Here is a 14435-nt window from a genome sequence, read left to right as displayed (position 1 = left end):
AAATGATAAATGAGCGGTTTGTTTTTCCGTCTTGAAAACAAAAACTAGAAGTCAAATTATCCAAAAGTACATGGACCAAATAGCAAGGATGTATAAAATAAAAGAGGATAATGTAAAAAATATGTATGTGTGTGTCTGTGCTGTAGGTGGCACTGGGGAAAGGCCTGAAGGCTCGTGGAAATGTAGAGGACTGGTTGGGGAAGGTGGAGGAGGCCATGTTTTCCTCTCTTAGGAGGCTTAGTAAGGCTGCAATTGCTGACTACCAGAGCAAACCCAGAGTGGAGTGGGTTGTGGCTGGACATCCCTCACAGGTTTGTGCTTGTCTAGGTGAGGTTGTTTATGTGCATCTCTGAGTGTATGAGCAATTCTCACCTACACTTTTCTGCAGGTGGTGTTGACCATTTCTCAGCTCATGTGGTGCAGGGACATGGACAGCTGCCTAGAGGGAGATCATGACCACTATCAAGCGCTACAAGAATTTGAGATCACCAACTTTGAGGTGACAACATATAGCTTTCATAGACCAAATGATGTATCTTCTTATAGATTTGTTTATCTTCTTGCAAGTCTTTTACAATTTAGTATGTGTAGTACATTCATGTGTTTTTATATACTGTATGTGTGTGTCTGTTTTTATGTGTACAAATAGAGACTGAATGCTCTTGCTGCTCTGGTCCGTGGGAATTTGCCTAGTCTTCATCGGAACATCATCACAGCGCTCATCACCATAGATGTGCACGCCAGAGACATTGTAACAGAGCTTGTCAAAGAAAAGGTTTGTCTATTTCCTTCATCTTATCACACAGGGGCCAAGAAAAATGTGACCTCTTTGCAATAGATCTGTGTTTCTTAATAGGGCTATCACAATATTATATTTTCACTACAGGATTTTCATGGCCAAAAGGATAACTGATTCAATTAACATCTTAAAACTGTTGCTTCCATCTATAAGTCTTCTATCTATAATATCCAGTGAAAAAGCCATCTCATCTGAATCAGGATAAAAATATGCACAGATCAAGCATTTTTGAAAGTGAAATAGATACATGTCGTTGGGTTTTGATGTGAGAGGACAACAGGGGATGGGCCATTTTACAAGAGGAAGCTTTATTATGGATTGTGGACTCCAGTGTTATTATGGTATTTTGGCCAGAAGCGATAGTTTAAAATTAACATCTTGGATAGCCTGAGAGTAAGTACTTTTTGATAGTATCATATTGTATGCTTATTTTATTATTTATATTTAGCAGCATAAATTGTACTGTACCCCCCTGTCCAACAGTATCAGAATAAATCTGCGACCAGGCAGTTGAGAACTACTGTAATACATAATGTAAATGCCAATTATTTGCCTGTTATTTTTGACAGTACAATGGGTTATGGTGTGTGTGTGTGTGTGTGTATTTGTAGGTGGATTCCAGTGATAATTTCGAGTGGCAGAGGCAGTTGCGGTATTATTGGGATGTGGACCTGGATGACTGTGTGGCTCGGATGGCTCTCTCTCAATATGTCTATGGATATGAATATTTGGGAGCATGTCCTCGTTTGGTGATCACTCCACTGACGGTACATAAATGCACTTTTTTTAATGAGTGTATTTAATGCATATGCTGTAAAACATGGATTTTTGTCCAGTTATTTTGAATACATTTGAATTTTACTTGATGTAAATAAATTTCCATAAAATTGAACAATGATTGCTTTTATTTTATATAAATTCTAAAGTTCAGTATAAAGTAAAACTAAATTATAAAACTTTATAAAATTAAATCAACATCAAAAGAAGCTATAAATAATGCACAATATTATCAAAAACAATAAAGCTATGATATAATTTACATTTTTAATTCATGGTCTATTTTGATTGAAATTGTTTGCGTAATTCACTGCAGGAGCCTTTTTTGTCTGTACATTTTAAATGCCTGGGGCTTTTTGTCAGTTTGGGTTGCATTTTTGCCCTTGGCAGATTTCTGATCTGCCTCTGACCCTAAACCTGATAAACTTTAGTCAAACATCAGATTCTGTCTTTTCACATGTTATGCATAAGAAATAACAGTTTAACCACTCATACTAAAGTGCGAGTAACAAATAAAGGTATCAGTTCATGGATGGATCTGTCAGTGTTGTGTGTATGAGTTATTAAGATGCATGATTGTGTCTTCAAATTGTGTATCTGTTTGCTTTTTTTTATGTTAGGATCGATGTTACCTCTGCCTGATGGGAGCGCTGCAGCTAGATCTGGGAGGAGCTCCTGCAGGTCCAGCTGGTACAGGCAAAACTGAGACCACTAAAGACCTTGCGAAAGCTCTGGCAATCCAGTGTGTGGTCTTTAACTGCTCAGATGGACTTGACTATAAGGTGTGAATCTGTCTCTCTGCCAGTCCAACTTCTATTTTCTTTTTTCCTCATTAATTTTTTAAGCAGCTAGACAACCAATATAAGACAGAGATACTCATTTTTCCTGCCAAATTAGAGTGAATTCATTGTATCTGTCACTAGGAGGCAGAAGATCCCCAACTGAGTTCTCTGTGCAGTACATGAAAACCATTGTAGACATCTGTCTGATACATCTATCTCTTTATTTATGGCCAGTGTTTAGTGTTTGCTAAGGCAAGTCATACATCATAAAGACGTGTAAGATTCTGACTAGGCCTTAGAAACAGCCATAGTCATTGTTCAAGGTTTGTTTTATTTTATTCTGTTACTGGAACATTATTTTAGCATATAGTTCCTTCTGTAGATCATTCCTTTACCTACGGGGTTTCCAGGCTGGGGTTTGTTATTGCTGTTCAATACATGGGGGCATGTGAGAATGTCATCCTGTGGAACAGTATACTGCTATTAAACAGTATGAAATCAATTAATCACTACTGCTTCATATTTTCAGTTGCTATTTTATCTACAGGGGTTGGACAAAATAATGTGAACACAGCTTCCAAACTTCTTTTAATAGATTCATCTTCTATCAGAACATTTTACCAATTGGTGTTGGAAGAGGGAATCTTCTTATTCCTAGTTCTAAAATTGCCCGTAATGGTTTGAAAATGTTCAAGTCAGGTGATTGAACTGGCCATCTTGGTGCTCCAACTGTCCAGGTTTCATGACCATGACTCCATCTTTTTCACATTTTAGCATTGTTGTCTGTGATTAATGTTTTAGCAATTGCAGCTTTTTCATGTACTGTATGTTGGCTTGGTAGAGTTGTCTGAGTTTTTTTTTTGTGGAAAAAGGGTATTCAAGGTACAGTAAATATTGAGGTTTGCTGTCACTTTTGCTGCAGCACTTATGTGTTGTTTGGTTACAATCCTTCTTAGTATTCGATCATTCACTTTTGGTCTTCTCCCACTGTTTTCTTCACTAACAAAGTCTTGCCATGCTTTGTGTGCTGTAATAATAGTAAAGACTGTTGTTCTTAAAACACCAAACAATTAGGCTGTTGAGGTTACAGATGCGCCTGCTAAATGGGCTCCCATGATTTGTCCATTTTGGAATTCTGACAAGTCACCCTTTTCACAGAACACACAAGTAACCACTGCTGACAAGTAACTTTTACTATACTGATACTCAACCTATAGAATGTAGACAATGAAAGATAAAAGATAATCACAACTTTTGTTTTTTCACTGTAGCCTCCACAAATGATATTAACCCCTGTGGGTGTTGGCATTATTTTGTCCAACCCATCATCCATTAGTGGTCCATCAGTATGGGTTTCATCCATTAGTGGTTCACCAGTGGATATTTCAGTGGCCTACATTATGTCAGTATTTAAGGAGCAGAGTGACCAGAGGCCAATATGTATGATTAAATGTATAATTAAATTTATTGAAAGTAAATTATATGTACACTTGTATAATGCAATATCTACTTACAGTATTTGCATTAATCATTGGCATGGCTGTCACTTGATTTTGGAATCGACACATTGGGGATACTACAGGTTGACCAAACAATGCAAAAGACTCAAGTTGTAAAAAAGTTGATATAGTTAATATAAGTTACTATGTTAATATTCATGCTGTGGCAGTGTTATGGTACAAATAGTATATATATAGCTCTGTTTTATTGTATGCTATATACTATATTTTCATTTTAAGCATTTGGAGGGTTCAGTGTTTTTTGTTCAGTTTGCTGCAAGTGTTACAGTATATTGCATTTGTGTGTTCAGATGATGGGGACGTTCTTCAGCGGTTTGGCTCAGTCTGGTGCCTGGTGCTGCTTTGACGAGTTCAATCGCATCAACATAGAGGTGCTGTCAGTCATTGCTCAACAGCTTATCACTATCAGAAACGCCAAGGCAGCCAGGGTAATGCATGTACACACTCACATACTGTATGCATGTACAATCTCAATTGTGATCAGTTATACAGGAATTATGTGCAACTGCATGTGTCTAGATTGTGTTTGTGTTCGGCAGCTACCTCGGTTCATGTTTGAGGGGAGAGAGATAAAATTGGTGATGACCTGTGCTGCTTTCATCACTATGAACCCCGGTTACGCTGGCAGAACTGAACTCCCTGACAACCTGAAAGCCCTTTTCCGACCCATAGCCATGATGGTGCCCAACTACACTCTTATCGCTGAGGTGTGTGATTAAACAACCTGGTCTGATCCCAGTAATGATTATAAATCACACTAGGTGAGAAGTAGAGGGGTCAGAGATGTCGCTACTCACCTAATGCATGTAATCATTAAAAGCTTTTGTTTGTTCTTGTGTGTGTGTGTGTTACTACGAGGAAACTGGTGTAAACTGAATTCCTGTTTGTGAATTTCAACACTTGACTGGTTGTTAAATGTACTTTTAACTTTAACACACACTATATTTCCTGTGTAAAATAACAAAATGATTGAATTATTAGAAGAATGTACAGCATAGGTGCCCAAACCTTTTACTATAAAGGGCCAAAATCCAACTAAGTATTGGACTAAATCCAACTGTTCGGTCTAGTGCATGTTAACATAGGAAAACAATGGAATGCAGGGCAGTGGAACCTGGTGTCTTACTACTGTGATTTCCTGTTTGTAAATTTCCACAGTTGATTGGTTGGAAAATGTACTTTTTATTTCAACACACACACTTTGTTTCCTGTGTAAAATGATCAAATGATTTAATAATTTGGTTAATTAATTAATTTGGATAATTTAATAGTTTGGGCAGAGGTGCCCAAACCTTATATATATATGTAATGTAATATTTACTTTTGGCCAGTTAAGATGTGTGTGTATATATATATATATATATATATATATGTGTATATATAATAAAAATCTAATATATTTTCCCAATTCCTAAAATCCCCTCTCTTTGGCGCCCATATTAATTTATTTTGTGTATAATTATTAATTAAAATTCAATAATGATAATAAATATTAGTAGATGTATCAGTTCAACCAGATTTCGTCCAAAGCAACAAAACAGTTTTAGGGAACTAGGGAAGTCCCATGTAGCCCCCAAACAATACACTATCCCACAGTTTGGGAACCACAGCTTTAGAGGATATCTGTTTAAGTGGTGTTACGGGTCCTATTAAGTCTTTCAATATTAGCATGTCTTATCTTACAGCCCAAGCAGTTCTACAATATCATTAACCTTAAAACCTCTCACTCCCTGTAGGTGATCCTGTACTCTGAGGGCTTTGAGTCTAGTAAGACTCTTGCAAGAAAGATGACTCAGTTGTACAAGCTCTGCAGTGAGCAGCTCTCTCAGCAGGATCACTATGACTTTGGCATGAGAGCTGTCAAATCTGTGCTGGTCATGGCAGGGTGAGACAGAGCACAAACACATTTTCACATTACTCAATTGTAACATACACTACCATTAAAGATTTTGGGGTCGGTACAATTTTTAAAAAATATTTTTGAAAGAAGTATCACCAAGGCTGCATTTATTATATACAAAAATAATAGTATTCATATTGTGAAATATCATTACAATCGAAAACAACTTTTCTATTTTAAAATATTTTAAAATGTATTTTATTTTTGTGACAGCAAATTTGAATTTTCAGAAATTTACTTCAGATTCAGAAATCATTCGAATTGCTGATATGGGGCTCAAGAAACTTTTCTAATTGTTACTAATGTTGAAAACAGTGCCGCTTAATATGTTTGGTGGAAAACATAGTTCCTGATCTGTCGGTCACTTTGAGTAGGGGATTCACTTGGGAGTCCCAATCATCTCTGACTTTAAGAGAAAACGCCAATGAATTTTGGCTAGTGGATTTTGCATACCTGAGCCACTCCCCGTGCGTACTGGTATAAATAGGCGACAGATGCATCCGCTCTTCAGATTTTTGCTTCGGAGCCGAGTGGATGAACGTGTTGATCTCAACAAAGCCATTCATCGATTTGTCTGGAAGCTGTTCTGGTTGGCGTTACGGTGCGAACAGCGGTGTCCCTGTCTGCAGCGATTCCCCTGGGTATTTCAACTAAAAGAACAGATTTCCTAAAAGAGCAAATCACAGTCGGTTCGCGTCTTTTTAAAGACGCCGTTCCGGCCGTGTCCTCTTGGTTGCGGTCGTTTCCTATCCTCCATTGACTGCCACGATCATTGTCTTCAGTGTCTGGGCATCCAGCATGCTGAAGCTGCGTTCGTGGATGGTTCATGCGTTCACTGTGAGCATGTGACTATGGCAGCGCTGCGATCGCGCCTCTCTCTCCTCACAGGGATGGGAGGCGCTTCCTCTGTCACTACCCACGCTGGCTTCTCTGCCATGAGATCTGGGCGAACTGAGTGTTTCAGTGAGAGCCTTTCCGCCGGGATAGTCCCCACGGACCTTTCACTCCTCCCGTAGCAGCTGTTCTGTGCATCTCCCTGGTGATTTTGCTGTGCTGTCTTACGGCATGCCCAGCGTTTCATTCGGCGCGCCATTGGAGGATCAGATGTCGATAGCAGCATCGGGGGATGGGTAATCGTTCCTCTGAAGATGAAAATTAGGTGGGGCGGTCCCCCTCGTGTGTTTTCGCCGCTGCCGAATTGGACCCATGCTTTCCCGGGCCGCAGCGAGCATCGGGCTGGAGGCGTGCACACCACCCATACCCGAACCCTCGCGCCGGGATGATTGGTTCCTTGGCACAGTCTTTGGCTTGTGACCACACCCTGCCCTGGTTCCTTTCTTCCTGGAGGTGCATGAGGAGCTGATGAAGTTGTGGACGGCCCCTTTTTCGGCCGGAAGCTGCTCGTCTGCCTCCCGCATCCTCACTACCCTCGATGGTGGGGCAGATAGGGGGCACGTTGACATTCCCCAGGTGGAGAGTGCGGTTGTGGTGCATCTGTGCCCGCAAAACGCAGCAACTTAGAGGAATCATCCTCGTCTCCCGTCCAAAGCCTGTAAGCTGATGGCCGCTCTCGCGGCCAAAGCTTACAGTGCTGCGGGCCAAGCCGCCTCTGCCCTGCATGCAATGAGCCCCTTTTTCGAGGCAGGGCCCTTACTTTATCGTACCCAAGAAAAGTGGTGGCCTTCGGCCAATCCTGGATCTGTGAGTCTTGAGTCGGGCCCTTTACAAGCTTCCGTTCAAGATGTTGACGGAGAAGCGCATCATCAGATGCATCCAACCCCAAGACTGGTTTGCAGCGGTCGACCTGAAGGACGCTTACTTTCATGTCTCGAATTCTCCCTCGACACAGACTGTTCCTTCGGTTTGCGTTCGAGGGTTGGGCATGGCAGCACAGGGTCCTCCACTTTTGGGCTTTCCCTGTCTGCCCGTGTCTTTGCCAAAGTCACGGAGGGTGCCCTTGCCCCGTTATGGGAAGTGGGCATCAGGATCCTCGACTATCTTGAGCATGGCCCGCGCAAGAACAGTTGTGCGATCACAGGGACCTGGTGCTCTGGCACCTCAGTCAGTTGGGGCTTCGGGTCAACTGGGAAAAGAGCAAGCTCTCCCCCGTGCAGAGAAACTCTTTTCTGTGCTGAACTGCCTGAGTTTTTTCAGAGGCAGGACGGTGGCACCACTGAAACACTTTCAGAGGCTCCTGGGGCAAATGGCATCCGCAGCTGCAGTCAAGCTGCTCGGATTGCTGCATATGAGACTACTTTAGCGCTGGTTACACTCCCGAGTCCCTAGATGGGCATGGCGCCGTGGTACAGTTCGCGTGACCATCACGCCGACATGTTGCCGCTCATTCAGCCCCTGGACAGACCTTGTCTTTCTATGGGCCAGAGTGCCCTTAGAACAAGTGTCTCGGCATGTCGTTGTCACGATGGATGCCTCTAGTGTGTGCTGGTGTGCTACATGCAACGGGCAGGCAGCCTCGGGGGTCTGGACAGGGCCTCGACTGCTTTGGCACATCAACTTTGGCCTCGAGTTGCTGGCAGTGCTACTAGCCTTGTGGCGGTTCCGGCCACTGCTGCTTGGCAAGCACATGTTGGTCTGTACGGTCAACACTGCGACTGTTTCGTACATCAACTGGCAGGGTTGTCTACGATCATGTCGCATGTTATAACTCGCTCTCCATCTCCTCCTCTGGTGTCAGATGCGGCTCAAGTCGCTGCGTGCCGTCCACATCCTGGGGGAGTTCACCCGTGCAGCTGATGCGTTCTCACGACAGCTCACGTTGCCCGGAGAATGACGACTCCATCCCGAGACGATCTGGCTGATCTGGAGTCGATTTGGGGAAGCTCAGGTAGACCTGTTTGCTTCCCACGAGTCCTCCCACTGCCAGCTGTATTACTCCCTGACCGAGGCCCCCCTCGGCACGGACTTGCTGGCACACTGCTGGTAGGAAGGACTGCTATGAGGAAGGACCTTCTTTCTCAGAGGCTTGGCACCATTAATCGGGACATGGCAGACCAAAGTGATCTCCCACCAGCGGTGGAAGACACTATCACTCAGGCCAGAGCCCTCTCTATGAGGCGAGCTTTTGTCTTGAAATGGAGTCTGTTCGTGATCTGATGTTCTTCTCGCCGAGAAGACCCCCAAAGATGCACTATTGGAGTGTAGTGCTTTCTTTCCTGCAAGAAAGGTTGGAGCATAGGCTGTCACCCTCCACCTTGAAAGTGTATGTGGCTGCTAACGCAGTTAACGCTGCGCCATTTTCGGTAATGCCATAGTGTGGTGACGGGGTTCAAGTTGTGGCGCTTTCCATAGACCTCTAATTTGGTCATAGACATAACTCGAAGTGACTGACAGATAGGGAACGTCTCAGTTACGTACATAACCCTCGTTCCCTGATGGAGGGAACGGAGACGTTATGTCCCCATGCCACAACCTCGAACCATCGCTGGTGGCCAGGGACAAGTTCTCAGCTCCTCAGTGTAAAACCTGAGGAGTGGATGCACCTGTTGCCTATTTATACCCGTATGCACGGGGAGTGGCTCAGGTATGCAAAATCCACTAGCCAAAATTCATTGGTGTTTTCTCTTAAAGTCAGAGATGATTGGGGCTCCCAAGTAAACCCCCTAATGTCATCATCGGCATAACGTCTCCGTTCCCTCCATCAGGGAACGAGGGTTACATACGTAACCGAGACATGCTTTTTTAAGGATTCTTTGATAAATAAAAAGTTTAAATGGACAGCATTTTTTAAAAATATAAATCTTTTGTCACTTTTCATTAATTTAATGCAGCCTGCTGAATAAACCATTTAATTTCTTTTAAATTACATAAAACAGTCCTACAGTCTTGGGATGTGCTTATTTAGGGTCTTCTAACATGTTTATGGTCTTTGCTTTATAAACAAGTCAGTATTTGATTGAGAATTAATTTGTACATGCTCAGTCACTGTCATGAATGAGCCACTTGGTACTGCCTTTGGAGTAAAGACCGATAAAATACAGCTGTGTAAGAAACCTCTTTGCGGATAATTTAGGCCCATTTGGTATGACTGTCATCTTCATTAGCCCTGGTCTTAGATCAGTGGCTGTACAGCCGAACCTCACTTGTATTTACTTAAATGTGTGTGTGTGTGTGTGTGTGTGTGTGTGTCAGCATCATGTTACTGGCACATTTTATTAGTACTCAAGTTTTATATGCAGCATAAATTCATTTTAGTGTCCCTTTATTTCATTGTGTGATTCAGTGATTTAAAAAGTCTGTCTTTAAATCAATGTGATTTAGGCTACTAAACTATTTACAAGAATATATGAACAACTGTAGGCAAGTGTGTTTAAAAGACAGTAAATGGGAGCACTGTATTCTGTGTAAAGTACTGATATGGAGTTAATACAGGTTGTTTAATAGTCTTTATGATTCACACAGTACTAATTACTGGTGCTTACCAAGGCAATAATAACACATCAAATTGTGCAGGTTGTTGAGAGACGCGATCAGGCCTATGATTTACGGATGATAGACATTAAAATGTGTGAAAAAAACCTTAAGCCAGGAAGAAGCCACATAGCAACCATCTAGAAATGCCTTAGCAACCACCCTAGCAAAACCACCTCCAACATCCTAATATTGTGGCAGGCAAGCACCACTTACCTCATATTTTCCACCCTAGCAACCACATAACATTGCACTAAAAGCACTCACACAGTCCACTCACAGAGCATCACTTCCATTTTCTTCAGAAAATGTAAAATTCTTGTTTGATTTGTGAACTCCATCTATAGTCAGATCTATTGTGTGATTACCTCTGTGTATTCAGTGTGAAATACTGAGTAAGTCCAATTTTTTGTGCTGCTGGTTGTGTGTTCATGCTCACATCACATTTTCTGAACAACCTTTAATATATTATGTATTTTGTGTGTGTGTGTGTTCAGGTCATTAAAAAGAGAAAACCCTCACTTGAGCGAGGATGTTGTGCTGATCAGAGCTCTGCGAGACTCAAACCTGCCCAAGTTCCTCAAAGATGATGCAGTGCTTTTCAGGTGACCGCTCATTGTGTTTACAACACACGCACTTTTAAAATGTTTTTGAAAGAAGTCTCTTATGCTTACCAAGACTGTATTTATTTTGACCGCGCATTATTTTGAAATATTATTGCATTTTAAAGCAACTGCTTTCTACTTTAATATATTTAAAAATGTAATTTATTCCTGTGATAGCACAGCTGAATTTTCAGTCTGCAGTGTCACATGAGAGGTAAATCTGCCAAAACTTCCCAAAACCTCAATTTAGGGATGTCCTCATATGTAAAAACAGTATAGAAATAAAGTAAAGTTTGTTTAAAAAAATGGCATTTTTGGCATTTTTATTTTTATATTTTCCGTTTCATTTTAATTTTATTAAAACTATGTCTATACAGTTTTTATTCATTTTTATTTTTTTAATTGTTGCAATTTTAGTACATCAAATTAAACTGGATTAAGGTTAGGTTGTAGTATTTATAACTAGCTATAAAAGCTATATATATAATACCTATATATACAGTATAAAAACATTTGAAAGCTATGAAATGTCCCCGTTTATATGTGTGCAAATGTGTGTGTGAGTACTGTAGTCATTTCACATGATCATATGATCTCCACCATGAGGGGGAGCCACCATTATGTATAATAAAATCCATCTCATGTGAGTGTCCATTATTGTACGCATATTTGTCATACCATTCATTTCTTTAGCTATAAACATCTGGACAGGTGTTTTTACTTTTGATAATTTGATATTTTAAGACCTGATTCAGTTAAATTCAGTCCAGGTCCAAATACTGTATATATGTGTGGATCCCTAACTCCTTTTTTTTCTTCCCTAAGTGGCATATTGTCAGACCTCTTCCCTGGCGTCACCATCCCAGAGCATGACTATGGTGTCCTGCAGTCCACCATTCACTCATCCCTGTGCCAGCGCTCCCTCCAGCCCCTCCCAAGCATCATAAGCAAGGTCATCCAACTCTACGAGACCATGCTAGTCCGACATGGGGTAATGCTCGTGGGGCCGACCGGAAGCGGCAAAACCACTGTCTACCTTGTGCTGGCAGACACCTTGGATTCCCTGTATCATGCTGGCCACCAAAGTCCCTTCTACCGCCCTGTTAAGACCTATGTGCTCAACCCGAAGTCAGTGAGCATGGGCGAGCTTTACGGGGAGGTGAACCCGCTGACGCTTGAATGGCGGGACGGTCTTATGGCGCTTTGTGTGCGGGCAGCAGTCCAGGACTTCAGTGACGACCACAAATGGGTGATCAGTGATGGCCCGGTGGATGCACTGTGGATCGAGAACATGAACACGGTGCTGGATGATAATAAGATGCTCTGCTTGGCAAACAGTGAAAGGATCAAGCTCACGCCTTCCATACACATGATGTTTGAGGTGAGATGCTCAAATGTGCACCTGTTTGTTGAATTCCACACGCACTTTCTGTTTTTAATTAGAGGCTAGTCACACATACTTACATGCTATGCTTTCTCAATCAGGTTCAGGACCTGGCAGTGGCGTCTCCTGCCACAGTAAGCCGTTGTGGGATGGTGTACATTGACCCAGAGGAGCTTAAGTGGATGCCGTACGTTCAGACGTGGCTCACAGGTTTTGCAGAGAAGGTGAAACCTTTAAAACTCTCAGAGTTCTTATTGGAAGCATTAGAAGGAGTTTTAGTTGTATAAGCAATATGTATTTTGTTTGTAGAGTGTTTTCTAGTTTGGTTGTAGAGCTATTGCCATCTCGGAGATGTGTTTTTTAGATCACAGAGCCTGTACGTGGATATCTGATGGAGCTGTTTGAACAATATGTGGAGAAGGGCCTGCAGTTTGTATCAAAGCACTGTGTGCAGGCCATTGGACAGGTGGACATAAGTAAAGTCACAACCCTCTGCTGCCTACTGGAAGCGTTACTGTTCAGCGATGGAGCCCCTAACCTTAAAATGGTATAATGCATCTCAACTATCACCAAAATGAATCGGACACAGCATTCTAACATATGTTAGAAAGCTTTGGCAAGATGTCTGATTTATAATATTAAAGACACAAAAGACATTTGAAGCTATACTACTAATAAAATAAATAAATGTACAATTTTATTTAGGTAGGAGTAGGAAACAGTAAATTGATCAAAAGAGACAGTAAAAATATTTATAATGTTAAAAAATATTTCAATTTCAATCAAATGCTGTTCTTTTTAAAATTTTATTCATCAAAGAATCCTGAAAATGTGTCTTAGTTTAAAAAAAATATATATATATTTTTTTTAACGTTGATGATAATTAGAAATATTTCTTGAGGACCAAATCAGCATGCTATCATGATTTCTAAAGAAACATGAGATATTAAAGACTGGAGTAAGTTAAAATTTAGTTAAGTTAAAATTCAGCTTTGCCATAGTAGAAATAAATTATATTTAATATATATATTAAAATAGAAAACAGTTATTTAAATTGTAATAATGTTTCACAATATTGCAGTTTTCACTGTATTTTTGATTAAATAAATACTGCATTGGTGAGCACAAGATGCTTTTTTTTAAAACATTACAGAAATCTTACCACCTCAAATGACCCCCTACTTAAAATATAAATGCTATATATTCACATGTACAAAGACCCATATATATTGTGTGGGGAAAAAAAGGTGTTATAATATGAAGACAAATGTCTTTTGTGATATTAAATGGCTTTTATATTTTTACTGTACTGAGACAAAGCAAATTATTAATAATTTTATATATATATATGTTTTTGTTTTTTTTTACCTACTGATAAAGTAATGTTCAATATATAAACCTGAAAAGAAACTCAGATTTATTTGCAGTCATACATTTAAGTACAGACATGCAAGCTTTTCTGCTCCATTACTCCATTAAGCATAAACATAAATTCACATTCTTACTTCTCTCTGAATGTTTGGTTTCTCTGAGATATAAAGATGCAGAGAGGAGTGTGAACTTGAGTTGCAAGTTGAGTATCCTGAATCAAAACCCTGGACTGGCACAGTTCAGAACATTCAGACCCAAAAACTATTGCACACTCATATCGATGTGCAGTAGTTCTGCAGTTGCTAGAAATTGCAGTATTATGGTATCCAACTGTTTGCTTTGTCAGCTGTCTTTTAAATTTGTGTGTGCTTTTTTGTGTATGTATTTGCAGGAGGCCAGTAAGTTGAACAGTATGTTATGTCAGACGTTTGTGTTCTGCTACCTGTGGGCACTGGGGGGAAATTTGATTGACAGCCACTGGGACACATTCGACACATTCGTCAGGCAGCAGTTTGAGGGCAACAGTGATGCAAAGGTATATTTTATATACACTGAAATACACCTCAGATCATTTTGATTAAGTATGCTTATATTTATGGATAATTTTATCAATAAACACACAGTAATGGGGACTTTTATTGTCATAATTTATGACAATCATATCAGCTTCATAGTGTTTTGTTCAGAAAAAGACACCATTATGTGTTACAAGATTTGGAGGAACATGTTTGGTTCTTCACAGATCTGCAGCCATAGTGTTTTTATAATTTTACATAATCTAAAATGTAATGATTTTTTTTCTTCTCTTGTCCCATTATAATGTTTTCTTAGTGACCATGCAGTAGCTATTCCTGTTTAATAACTGATAT

The 14435-nt window shown here is 40.6% G+C and overlaps 1 protein-coding gene across 2 annotated transcripts in view; it reads left to right on the top strand.

Moving 5' to 3' along the window:
• Positions 1-14435, top strand: part of dnah6 (dynein, axonemal, heavy chain 6) — a 91941-nt gene that overhangs the window by 20788 nt on the left and 56718 nt on the right. For both annotated transcript variants that reach the window (XM_058775961.1, XM_058775950.1), the window contains exons 27-39: positions 147-311; positions 389-499; positions 650-775; positions 1411-1566; positions 2197-2358; positions 4169-4306; positions 4418-4585; positions 5615-5763; positions 10704-10811; positions 11637-12192; positions 12297-12419; positions 12560-12742; positions 13958-14101. In XM_058775961.1, the coding sequence (XP_058631944.1) occupies positions 147-311; positions 389-499; positions 650-775; positions 1411-1566; positions 2197-2358; positions 4169-4306; positions 4418-4585; positions 5615-5763; positions 10704-10811; positions 11637-12192; positions 12297-12419; positions 12560-12742; positions 13958-14101 (2289 nt within the window). The remainder of the gene's footprint in view (positions 1-146; positions 312-388; positions 500-649; positions 776-1410; positions 1567-2196; positions 2359-4168; positions 4307-4417; positions 4586-5614; positions 5764-10703; positions 10812-11636; positions 12193-12296; positions 12420-12559; positions 12743-13957; positions 14102-14435) is intronic.

This window comes from Onychostoma macrolepis, chromosome 01 (genome assembly GCF_012432095.1).
Source record: "Onychostoma macrolepis isolate SWU-2019 chromosome 01, ASM1243209v1, whole genome shotgun sequence".
NCBI lineage: Eukaryota > Metazoa > Chordata > Actinopteri > Cypriniformes > Cyprinidae > Onychostoma > Onychostoma macrolepis.
Note: the sequence above shows the minus strand (reverse complement) of the source record. Positions and strands in the feature narration are given on the sequence as shown.